Source organism: Miniopterus schreibersii (genome assembly GCF_964146895.1).
Source record: "Miniopterus schreibersii genome assembly, chromosome: X".
Classification (NCBI taxonomy): Eukaryota; Metazoa; Chordata; class Mammalia; order Chiroptera; family Miniopteridae; genus Miniopterus; species Miniopterus schreibersii.
Window position 1 is genome coordinate 16,326,674 of NC_138104.1, and position 13,324 is coordinate 16,339,997.

Consider the following 13,324-nt stretch of genomic DNA (forward strand, 5'->3'; position numbering starts at 1 on the left):
CTATTTTTTGTCAGACTGGCAAAAAATGTATTTTGAGGTGTGCCGCAGAATTTTAATAATTAGTTTATGTGTGCCGTGAGATGAAAAAGGTTGTCTAAAGTGACAGCAGCAGCCGACTCACTTTTTACTATTAGGGTTCAAAATAGTTTGGGAATGCAAATAACCAACATATAAAACCTAATGGAGAATTCTGTCATGCTGTCATCAGATATATAGCTCCCATCTCCTGCTATAAAAATTGAAAAACAGCAGAATATAAAGGTTTATATAACTTCTGATAGTCTTGTAAAAAATGCACTCAAAAATCACAATTAAAACATTTTATTTTTGCCATATGAATCTCTACGAACTAATATCAGGTAACAGTTAATGAAAAGTAGAACTTAAAGTCATGAAGATTGTACAAGTATGAATATTATAGCATTAGGTGGAAATGAACAAGGTTTCGTATGATTGACAGAGGTGAGAAAGCCAGTGCTGTTGAATAGCAATTAATTCTTTAGATTATACATGCCTTGACCATACAAAATACCTTGGATCATTTTTACCATTTGTTTTATCTTTTTGGTACAATAGGAAAAAATGTAGCATTAATTCCTCATAGTAGTTGCATGTGGAGAATCATTACCACCAAAATGATGATCATTTATAAAATAGATTTTAAAGGTTCCCTTTAAAATCTATTTTAAAATTGCCATGGCATTTAAATATCTTTGCTTAGTTTGAGCAGTTTCACTTTCTGTCATCTAACAAATTGCTATTTCGAACAGTTCCTATCCAGAATATTTATAGGTAATTTATCATAGAACCAAATTTGAAGCCAACTTGAAAGAAAAAGTGAAGTTCAATAGCCAGAAAACTAAGTATAAAATAAGAAAACCCCACGATAAGTTTAAAACAGTGTCTTGCTGCAGATTTCCAGCCCAGTAAATACTGGGAGTAAATACTAGAATACTCCACATTTATTCCAAACTTTGAATAAACTTCTAGAAAAACTGAAGACCATGACATACATGCAAGTAAGAGTCTTCTGGCAAAAATACAATCTAATTTTCCAGTTTTCCTCCTCCCCAAAAACTCCAAAAGATACCTTTAATAGGCACAGTTTAAATCTCATACTCAGAATTTACGTAAAGCACAGCAGCAGCAGAAAATTATATCCATATTACTCAGAATGGATAGTTTTCCATTATAGAATTCCTGGTTTGACATAAGAACCTGTAGAATTGACCAAGTTTTATGATGACAAACTCATTTACCTAGCATTAAAGTCTGAAAAGTCTGGAAGCTCTGCTGGCATCAGTATCATTCACACCTGTAGAATTATGTTATACTGGTGAAATAGCATTAATGCAACTGAAAATATTTCAGAATGCACCTATAGCCAAAGAGTAATGCTATCAATCTCTTCACAGAAAGGAAACTGATATTGTGAATCCAGAGATCACCGAGTCTTAAGTTATAAGGTAATTTAAAATTTTCCAAGGATTAGTTTACAAAATGGTTTTTGAAGGTCTAGACTCACAGAACAGCAAACAGATGCACATCATTCTAGTCCTCGGTAAGCAAAGGATTACTTTTTCTTTCTCCTTGTATTATTGCAAATACTGATGCCTGATACCCTCAGCTACCAACTTAAGAAACACTGAAACCATTATCTTGAAATCTAGCTTACCATCAGAAGAATGATGTGTACATGATTAAAGCTTTATTTAAGTTCAAAGTCAAGAAATAGACTATCTTTAAAAATACATGGTTAAGGAGAAAGAAAATATCTATGTTGAATTAAGAAATACTTAAGCAAAGTTACACATGACTAATAACTATGCACAACAATCTTTTTCAGTATCTATTAAATTTTTTCCTTTGCAAAGTCATTTACAGAAGTTCAACAAGTTAATCTTTTCATAAATGCTAGGCTGTATTTTCCAACCTGCTTCCTTTTAGTTCTAGCACTTCAATACGTTTTTACTTTATTTTCTAAGTGTTTAAATATGTGTCGTTTTAAAAGGAAGAAAGGTGGTATTTACTGTCCTCAAGATAAATGGGGATCACCAAGCCTATATTACATTCCATATATAGTTTCTGATTGCTATAATATTGCAGTGATTTGCAGATGGAATGAAACTTACTTTAGAAAGGGTAAAAACCTAAAAGGTCCTGCTGAAAGGAAAATACTAGATCACTGATTCAACTATTTCAAATGAAAACTTCCTATTAGAGATTCTAAGTAATATGAACATCGAAAAATATATGCCAGTAGCCTCCCACCCAAAATATGTAGGAGTCTCATTTCTGGAATCTATCATGTATAAAGATTTATACAGAATTAAAGATTTATTTTGGTGGCTTATAGATTTGAAATTTGAAAATTTCCAAGGGACTATCTTTAACCATAACGAGCAAAAAGGCAATCTCCATTTACTTCCACTCTGTCTCTATCCTGTAAGAGCAAAAATTTAAAAAAAAAAAAAAAAAGCAAGAGAACTTTTCATCTCCTCCTGTCTGCATTACAGAGATTAGCATTTTTGACCATAGAGACCATATAGCAAAGGCATATATACACTAGTCCCAGCCACCAAAGTCTTTTCCACACTATGACAATAAAAGCAAGATTTAAATCTAATTCGCTAAAACTAATTTTTCAGATGAGACTTAACTGCATGGCCATTTTCATGAGGGGAGGCAGGAGGTTGCTATCCATTTGGACTAGCAGAATACACAACCACATGGAAACTTACTTTGAAAATTTCCAGAACAACTTTAGAAGTTCTTGTTTACTTTTTATGCCATATACAAGACACAACACACATTTATAGTCTCAATATTAAGAAAATTGAGAATTGAGCAGTAAAGTGCTAACATAGAAGGGGAAAGTTTAAGATATACTAGGGTATGCTAATAACTCCAGTTATTTTCAAAAAACATTCAGACTGCTTCAAATTCTATTCTGGAAACTATCTCTCCAAGCTGTTTTTTTGCCCCTTTTAAATGAGCTGATAGCTAACTATATAAACATACTTGGGGGGATGGGGACTTCTCAATCTCTACAAACTTTCAGAATGATTTGCTTCTAAAAATTATCAACAAATAATCCAACTAAACTACCTTCAGATGATGTGGCAGATCAAATTCCTTAATTTGTTTTATAGGTCTTCTGAAAGCCCTGCCCCTTAATCCAAACCAAAACTTTGATATTTCAAAGGAGTTCAATAAGATTCTGGTATTATAAATTCAAACTCAGTACTGCCATCTGTTACATTCTGTTTAAAAATTGAATCATTTTCCTGCTGAATAAAAATATCTTCCCAGGTCATTGGCTTGTTCTGAGGAGTAGATGTGGTCCCTACTGGAGGTTCTTTCCCAGCATCAACCTTATACCCAATACCATCATCCTTCATTACAGGCACAGTGCCTGACCTATCAGAGAGGTATGCATATTGTCTGATCTGTAAAGACCTGCACGGATGTAAACGATAAAGCTTCGAGTCTCCAGAAGGATCTTGACTATGAACTGACTTTATGTGTGAAGACATAAATTGATAGTTGATGAAAGATTTGCCACAGGCCAAACATTGATATCTTCGCTCCCCTGTGTGATGAATTTCATGCTTTGTGCGATATTCTGCAAGAGGAAATACCTTCTCACAGTAACGGCAAGGATACTTCTTTTCCCAAGAATGAATGTTAAAATGTCTCCGCAAGCTTGTCAGACAGACATATGACCTTTTGCATACAATACAGATATAATAGACCCTTCCATCTACTATTAACTCATAGTGATCGTCATGTTTTACTTTCATACGTTTGTTTGCCGGCTCACTGCTAGATGTTTTGGGTATCTCATTCTCAAGTCTGGCCTCCCCTTCATCAGGGTCGTCTTTGACAGGGATCACTATGTCATAAGTATCTTCACCGATATTTGCATAAACCTTGCAACCGGTCGACAAGCCTTCAATTTCAGTAGCTGTATCTAAAGTAATGATCTTCTGACCCTCCATTAGATGTTTTGATTCTAAACCTGGATCATTAGTGTTTCTAGTAATTATATCTGAAATTTTTAAAGAATTGGAAAGTGGCTCTTGCAGAAGTGTAGGGATCTGCATCTTCTGTATCAGTGATCCATCAAAAGTGGTATTTTTGGGGGTATCAGCCTGTGGGACCAAAGATGTATTACTGACGGCCGAATCTGGACTGGAGCTAATAGTGTCGTCATCATCATCTATAATTTCCTCCTCCTCCTCTTCATTGGCCTTGTTTCCTGTTAAAACAGCACTGTTTGGTGTCTGCTGATTCTGCACAAGTAAATTGACTGAAGGAGACATATGATTTGGAAGTGAAGGACTGACATTTGGTGGCGTAGTAAGTGGTGTCTGATTTAACAAAATAATGTTAGGAGTCAGATGTGTCGGGGCTGAAGATACCAGCAATTTTTCACTTCCTTGTGTTTGGCTCAGAGTTGCCTGATTCACAGGAGTAGGAAGTTTCTGAGTAGGTGTGTTAGTTGTTAAAGGGGGAGAGTTATTGCTAGCACAAGGTGCGGCATCTGAAATAGCAACAGAGCCTGGGTTAGGCTGGGCCTGTGCCACTGCACTGGTGCTTGGCAAAGTCTCCTTTGCAGGCAGAATCTCAGAGCAGAAAATAACGTCGTCATCATCATCATCTGAATCAGTAACAATAATTTTTTTTGTCTCATAATCTTCAGCAGATAAGGAAAAAGACTCTGTTATAATAGGCATTATAGTGGCCCCATTCTCTTGGGTTTCGACTTTTGATTTTTGTATTTCAAGGTTCTTGTCACTAGAACCAGGAGGTGAGGTTTCTGAATTACCATCCTGAGCTGTACCTGAGATGCTTTTAACCTGTGACAATGGGACACCAAGCTCTGCTATAAACTTAACTCCTAACAACTGCCCTGATTTAATTAACTCATCGAGTAAATCTGATCTAACACGAACAATTTTAGAACTATAGATATAATTGAGAATTTCTGCAAAGATCTCTGCTCTTATAAAGCTTAGTTCAACAACTTGCCCAGCAACTGAGAAGAGCTGATGGAAGTAAGTACTAGAAGCGGAAAGAATATTCCTGTGGGCCCGGAATTTTCGGTCTTCCACAATAACAGTAACATCACAGAAGAGTCCGTGGCCACGTTGCTCATTCAAGGAGTTCAGCAGACTGCCAGAGTATTGAATGTCTGTAGCAGAAATCAGTTTTCTACTCTCCATGCCTATTAGAGAAAGGGAGGAGGTGGGGATGAAAGAAGGTTAGGAAAGAAAAACAAAAGTACTTTATCATTCAGAATTTTAGCTACAGCATGATTAAATAGTTTGTTCAAGTCTTAACCGAAGTTTGGCCTAACTTTTTGGCTTTTTTATAAATTGTTCATATGGGTTGGGTTTTGGACCATGTGTTAAATCACATGACTTCCCCCTGTGAAGAGACAAGCAAGTTTTAAACTGATCTACAGATGTGAACAGTAATCTCTTCCTTTGAATCTCAAATATATGCATCATCACTAAGCAATTTTTAAAGATTAGAATTAATTTCCTTAGTTCCAATTTTGAGCTTTTTCCTCAAGAAGAGTTAAGAGTTCATTTTTAGCTGTCTTAAAATTTTTTTTAAAATCTTAATCATGAACATATAAAAGTTATTTCACCTGTAAATGAATCATTTAAATGTCAGAAAAGCTTGGTGTGTGTAATACTGAGTCTGAAATATATACTCTTCCTAAATTTTAACTTGTCTTTAAGAACATATTCAAAAGCTACTCCCCGAAAGCCAATGACTGAATCAGCATTTATAAGCACTGACAATTATTATCTCTAAGCTTCCCATTATTCGTCTATTCTGATTTAAATTGCGGCGCCCCATCGGGATAAACCACTCAACACCTTTCTTATCCCACCCCTCCCCTTTCTTCATTCCCTTTCTCCTTCCCCTCACCTCTCTTACAATCTCCAGAGGTGGAATGTTAAAAGGAGTGCCAAAGGAAGTCAACAGAAGCTACTATAAAAAGTAAGACAAAGGAAAAGGAAAGTTTACCATTTCTTAATGCTTATTTGCACAAAAACATTTTGCTGGTAAAGAATTATGTGCATTGGTATGAGAACTTTTTTTCACATCAAATGAGTTCATGAAAATGAAAACAGACTTATTGGAACAGTGCAGATATTACTGGAGAAAAAATGCGGGGATGTCAGTAAATAGCACTGCTGTGTACCACCCCCAAAACATTTTTCCACGTCTCAACAGATATTCCCAGTAACAATGATTCTGGGTTGTTAAAATATATAGGGTGTCCCCCCAAAAAATGTATACACACACTTTGAATAATTATAAAGGCAGTGTTTATTAAAATACATTTCCTTTTCAAAACTGAGCTATCAGCTGTTAAAGTGTGTATACATTTTTTGGGACACCCTGTACATGTGGAAGGCAGGGCATCTCAAATATCTTTTCAATATTTCAAAATTATAGCTTTCAAAAAGTAGGTGAAGAGTCTAGAGATCAAGGATTTAAATCATCATCAGTAAGAAGGCATTGCTTGTTAACAGTACCAAGGAATTCCAGGTTACTATAAAGTCATTCATCAGAAAGGGTGACCTTTGGACAGCGAGCCAGCAACCAGGGCTTCCGAAATACAGGGATTTCGAAAGAAGTCACTTTTCAGTAGACAGGTGGGTTTTCTGAATAATATCCCACAATTTTTGTCATTTGCAAACGGGTTTTTCCAGTGGAGAAATGCGTTAAATAGACGTGTCCTGGTGACACTGGGACTTGGTTTCATTTTGTTTAGGTTTCCTTCTCCTCCTCATTAAGGTGGGCCAAGAAACAGCACAAATCGGTCTGAACCCACCCCAAGATCTGCGACCTGACTGTGCAAAAGCCATTCCCCGTCACTGGGACAGAAATCCTTGACTGGGGGCAAGTGATGGTGGAAACACCATCCGCCAGGGAGTGAAACAAACCGACACGCGGCTCCCTGCGGCAGCTGAACCCCATCTTCCTTCCTCCACCCCCTCTTCCCCATCTGCACCCAGCCGGCTGCAACCGGGGTTTTTATCCCCATTTCACGGGAAAAGGCAGCTGCTTGCAAACACAGATAGAGGCAGGAGCAGCAGAGTGAGGGCGGGGGTGATCCTGGGAGCTGGGGAAAGTGGACGGAGGCGAAGAGGAGGGTGGGGGTGCTGTGAGGGGATCAGGCCGAGCAGGCGGCATTGTTATGCCCTGGGAAGGGGACGGAAGGGGAGGCAAGGCCCGGCAGAAAGGCTCTAAATCAAAGTAGCGGCGAGGAGGAGAGCAAGAGGCACAAAAAGGCAGAGAGAGGGGCAAGGAGAAAGCCCAGTGGGTCTCAGCGGAGGGCTTCCCACGCTCCAGGCCTACCAGGGGCAGCAGCAGCCACGGGCCCCTGACGGCGAAGGGGGCCTCGCGAGGCCTTCCCGGGTCGCCCCCTCCTGCCTCCCGGCCCCACACAAAGAAAGGGCCGGAGGAGCGGAGCCTCCAGCTCGGCCGCTTCCTGGTTCAAGTGAGGAGAAAGCGGACGCAGGCGCGGCCCGGGGACGGCGGCAGCCGCGCGCGCCGCTACCGAGCCGCCGGGGTCCTCACCTGCTCTCCCGCGCCGCCGCTGCTCCCCGTCAGGCCGCGCCGAAGGCTGGGAGTCCTCCAACAACAAGAGGCCGGACTCGGCGGCGACTCGGCTCCTTCTTTAAACGTCGCTCCAGTCTTGGGCGACGTCGACGCGGCTGCCGCCTCCTGCCGCCACCGCTGCAACCGCTGCCCGGCGTCGCCGACAGAGGGCACAGCGCGTGGGCGAAGCGCCCGAGTCTGAGGCGCCAGCCACCTCCGAGCGCACTTCGGCTCTTTCCGGGAGCGTCCCGGCTCCGGCAAGCCCCCCTTCGACGCGTCGCTCGGCCTTCCCTTCGGCTCCTTCCGTAAGGGGGCGGGGGAAGACTGGGAAGCTCTTGGAATGTTCGGCCCTTTCCGGAGGGCGAAAGGGTGGGAAAAAGAAAAGGGAAAGCTAGGGCAACGCAGTCACGAGCCCTAGGGATGCAAGGGAAGCTAGACGCTTTCACCTAAGTTCAGTGTAAGCATCTAGGGCGTACAGACTTTGAGAGGCTATTCGAGTTTCATTTCTACTGCAAGTTTGAAGCTGCTGTATTAGCCTGTTTCTCAGATGATAAACCACCTTGAAATACAATCTAAATAAATAAAATCAAATAGATTTTATCAACTTATGATAGATAATTCAAGTTCTAGGATAACAACATTAGAGAGAGACATTGATTGTTTGCCTCCCGCACTGGCCCCGAATGGGGCCGTGGATCGAGCCTGCAACCGAAGTATGTACCCTTGGCCAGAATCGAACCCAGGACCCTTCAGTCCATGCGCCGATGCTCCAACGACTGAGCCAAGTGGGCCAGGGCAAGTTGTGGTAATTTTTTTTAAATCCTCAGATAATACACTTCCAGCTGAGTACCCTGATGAATGGAGCAACTGGATCGGTGGTTGGAAAGCAAAATATTTCCCTTTAGGTTAGTTAATGATCATATTCAACTAAGGAGCCAAAATTGTAGCTTTTCCTGTTGACAACAAAAGGACTCATGGGTATCATTTTCTTTTTTAAAAATATTGCATGTTTCCAAAAACTCGAATTTGCACCTATTTACTTTTCAGTCAGCATCCCCATGCTTCTTTCCTACAAAAACCTTACTAAAATGTCCATCAGGATAAAATAGATCTAACTATATCTAATTTTCTTCAACATGAAATCAGACAAGGACATCACCATCTATCCATCCCCAATCTATGCTACATTCTCCTCAATAAAGTAAAGCCACAGAGTAAAACATCAAAGTAGTGTAATATAGTTGTATTGTCACATGGAAATAAGAAATTCACATGATACTACTTAGTATCTTCTCCAAGATTTTATATTGTGAGAAAATTATGTGGTAATTATAGCATCATTGGTTTTTTAATTAGGACTTAAAATTATGAAAGTTTCATTGTTTAATATACACACATTTCATGGGAAATAGGAGTGTGCTGTTGTAAAAGAAACTAAATCAGATGGTAGTATTTTCCTAGAAACTGAGTATTTAACACAACTAGTTAGCAGATTAATGATCATTTTTGAGTCATTCTCCCCCAAAATTTAGTAGCAAAAAAAAAAAAAATTAGAGAATAAGATAAAGGTACATATATATTTTTAAGAACTTTAAATTTTATTTTTCAATTAGTTTACATTCAATATTATTTTGTATTGGTTTCAGGTGTACAGCATAGTGGTCAGACAATCATATACTTTACAAAGTGTTCCCCCTGATATTTTTAGTACCCACCTGGCACCATACATAGTTATGGCATTTCCTATGCTGTACTTTATATCCCCGTGACTATTTTGTAACTGCCAATTTGTACTTCTTAATCCTGTCACCTCTTTCACCCAGTTCCCAAATCCCCCTCCACTCTGGCAACCATTAGTCTGTCCTCTGTCTACAAGTCTGTTTCAATTTTATTTGTTTGTTTATTTTGTTCTTTAGATTCCACATATAAGTGAAACCACATGGTATTAGGACAAAAATACACCTTGAAAGTTTAGGATCTATTTATCTTTCAGTAGCTAAATTGACTAAAACTAAAATGAGACTTAACTTTGAAATACAGATTACAGTGCCATGTTTGTTGGTTACCTCTTGGTAAATTGGATGATGAAATACAACTTCTTTTGCACCTGCATGAGTAGCACCAAGGCTGCCCCTAGGATTGCCTTGCTTTTCTGTCCCTTTCATGAAAGGGCTTTAAAAGTGTGGATCCTCAACTGAGGTATAACAAAAATCAGTTAATTCAAAGCACAGGAAACCTCTTCCCTTCTGTCCATGTCCCTCACCCCTTAACTCAGCAAAAAGTGAACTAAAATTAAAAAGTTACTTATAATTAAAGGGGATCCAATGATTAGGAAATGAATTTTTTTTTGTAGTAAAACAGCAGACCAAGAAACTTGAGTGGCCTTAATATTTGCCTTTGGGACCAGATCATTTGAAAGTTTCATTAATTTGCCCGGCCAGGCATGGCTCAGCAGTTGAGCATCTACCAAGTATCCAGGCGATGGGGGTTCGATTCCCGGGCAGGGCACATGCCCGGGTTGTGGGCTCGATCAATGACTCTCTCATCATTGATGTTTCTATCTCTCTCTCTCCCTCTCCTTTCCTCTCTCTGAAATCAATAAAGATATACTAAAAAGAAGGAAGGAAGGAAGGAAGGAAGGAAGGAAGGAAGGAAGGAAGGAAGGAAGGAAGGAAGGAAGGAAGGAAGGAAGGAAGGAAGGAAGGAAGGAAGGAAGGAAGGAAGGAAGAAAGAAAGAAAGAAAGAAAGAAAGAAAGAAAGAAAGAAAGAAAGAAAGAAAGAAAGAAAGAAAGAAAGAAAGAAAGAAAGAAAGAAAGAAGGAAAGAAAGAAAGAAAGAAAGAAGGAAAGAAGGAAAGAAGGAAAGAAGGAAAGAAGGAAAGAAGGAAAGAAGGAAAGAAAGAAGGAAAGAAAGAAGGAAAGAAAGAAGGAAAGAAAGAAGGAAAGAAAGAAGGAAAGAAAGAAGGAAAGAAAGAAGGAAAGAAAGAAGGAAAGAAAGAAGGAAAGAAAGAAGGAAAGAAAGAAGGAAAGAAAGAAGGAAAGAAAGAAGGAAAGAAAGAAGGAAAGAAAGAAGGAAAGAAAGAAGGAAAGAAAGAAGGGAAGAAAGAAGGGAAGAAAGAAGGGAAGAAAGAAGGGAAGAAAGAAGGGAAGAAAGAAGGGAAGAAAGAAGGGAAGAAAGAAGGGAAGAAAGGGAAGAAAGGGAAGAAAGGGAAGAAAGGGAAGAAAGGGAAGAAAGGGAAGAAAGGGAAGAAAGGGAAGAAAGGGAAGAAAGGGAAGAAAGGGAAGAAAGGGAAGAAAGGGAAGAAAGGGAGAAAGGAAGAAAGGAAGAAAGGAAGAAAGAAAGAAAGAAAGAAAGAAAGAAAGAAAGAAAGAAAGAAAGAAAGAAAGAAAGAAAGAAAGAAAGAAAGAAAGAAAGAAGAAAGAAAGAAAGATTCATTAATTTTCTGTTTCTCAAGTTATCTCACCTTTCACTTTCCTTTCATCTACAGGCTTAACCCTACTTCAAACTCAATAGATTTTAAAGAGAAGAACCTGTGTCAAATGGATTTGAAGGTATCAATTGTTTCACATTCTAGAAAGGTTTTTGATTGGCGAATAATGGAGTCAGTTCGGTTTTATAACCACGTGTCAGTGTTTGCTTGCCTTATTTGAATTTGATTATGAATTCTTTGAAGACAGCAACTGTCCTCTGCTATGGTAAAATGCCAAGAATCTTGTGGGTGCATAATATGTATTAATTAATGATGATAACAGAAAATAATGACATTGATTCAGCCCTAGAGCCCTTCCTCTGAGTTATACTTAGCTTCACAGTTTTAGTAAGGTCACTATACAAACCACAATCCTTTCATAGTTCATAAGCATGATGATTGGGTGTTCACGCTCTTGTGTGAGATGTGCCTCCCTCAAACCTTGTTATGACACTGGAACATTACCCACCTGACAGGGGAAAAAAAGGAACCACAGTAAGGTATAGTGGAAAAAACAAAGACTTGAGAAGCAGATGTTAGTGGATTGGGATCTGGTACTGCCACTTAATAGCTATATAACCTTGGGCCTGATTCTTTATTTGTAAAATAGGGATAATAATACTTTCCCATAGAGTTGTTTTGAGGAGTAAATATATTAACTACATATAGTGTCAAACGGCTTATAGTTTCCAAAATATGATATGTTTCCATGTCTGCACCTGAAGCCTGAGCCTGGAATAACCATTACTTTTTTTTTAAATCCTCACCCAAGGATATTTTTTTCATTGCTTTTCAGAGAAAGTGAAAGGGAGAGACAGAGAGAGGAGAGAGAAACAGCAATGTGAGAGAGAGACATCGATTGGTTGCCTCCAACACATGCCCCTACTGAGGCCAGGGATCCAGCCTGCAACCGAGGTACCTGTCCTTGACCAGAATCCAACCTGGGACCCTTCAGTCCAAGGGCCAAAGCTCTAACCACTGAGCAAAAGCATCCAGGACTAACCATTCCTTTTGTACCCACACTTTACCTTTCCTTTTGTTTGGCAAGTGCCTGGTCTTCTGGAAAGATACAACTCAAGCACTATTTTATTTGTGAAGCCTGTCTTTGACCCAATAAATGGTAGACAGACATGGTTACTTAATGTTGAATGAATGTCTGGAACCCAATAAATACGAAATATATGTGTGTGTGTTTTTATCACTATCTACTTTTCTGCTTAATCCCAACAACTCTTTCTCTAAGTGACTTGTTTAATATTGTTAATTTTCCTTTTCTTCTTAAGTTTTCAAAGTCAATTGGATAGGGATCTATAACCCTTCTGGGAAAGAAGTAGATAATTGCTAACAATAATACAATCTACCCAAAAAAGCAACAGGTTTCATATTTCAAATATGAAGAAAAAAAATGAGGAACTATAATACCCATGAGTCCCTTATAAAAAAATTACTTGACAATATGAAATCAAATAAGAAATGAGTCAAAATAAAGAATTAAGAATGGACATTTTGCAGTGAGCCCATCTATTTAAATGGAGGACTAAGCCCAAAACAGCAAGGCTGATTATGAATATGTAACAGAATGAAACTACTATGAACACTGACAAAATTAAAATCCATTCATTTGTTCATTAAATACATATCATTTAGTACCTACTCTCTGCTAGGCAATGTCCTAGGCACTGTGGATACAGTCATCATCAAAATGAAGTCTCAGTCTTTATGAAACTTAGATTCTAAAGGGAGAGACATACAATAAACATGTGTATATATTACCTAAATATATAACATCAGATAGTAACGAGTGTTTTGAAGAAAAATAGTGTAAAGAGATGAGGGTGCTATTGCAGATAGTGTCAGGGACTGCTTCTCTGAAAAGATGATGAATGAGCAGAGAACAGAATAAATTAAGGGAAAGAGCCATGCAAGTATCATGTTGCATTATTATTTCATGGGACATACTTGCACTAAAACATTATTCATTGTGTATCTGATATTCAAATGTAAGTAGGCCTACTGTATTATTTCCTTTTGCTAAATCTGACACAAACACTTCAGCTGCTTAGAAAATACTTTGAATACTTTGTGCCTTTTTCCTTATTCCGTTTAGATTTTTCTTTTAATTCAAGATAGACTTTAAAAATATGTACAGTTGACCCTTGAACAATGTGTGTGTGTGGGGGGGGGGGGATTAGGGGTACTGACCTCCCAGGCAGTTGAAAATCTGTCT

General features: G+C 38.8%; 1 protein-coding gene across 1 annotated transcript; it reads right to left on the bottom strand.

Moving 5' to 3' along the window:
• Nucleotides 1-305: 305 nt before the first annotated feature.
• On the bottom strand, nucleotides 306-7,847 carry ZBTB33 (zinc finger and BTB domain containing 33). Its single transcript, XM_081126378.1, has 2 exons — nucleotides 7,609-7,847; nucleotides 306-5,230 (listed from the first exon to the last, which is right to left on the bottom strand). The coding sequence occupies exon 2, from the start codon at nucleotides 5,226-5,228 to the stop codon at nucleotides 3,210-3,212; it is 2,019 nt and encodes a 672-aa protein (XP_080982504.1). The 5' UTR covers nucleotides 5,229-5,230; nucleotides 7,609-7,847; the 3' UTR covers nucleotides 306-3,209.
• Nucleotides 7,848-13,324: the final 5,477 nt, after the last annotated feature.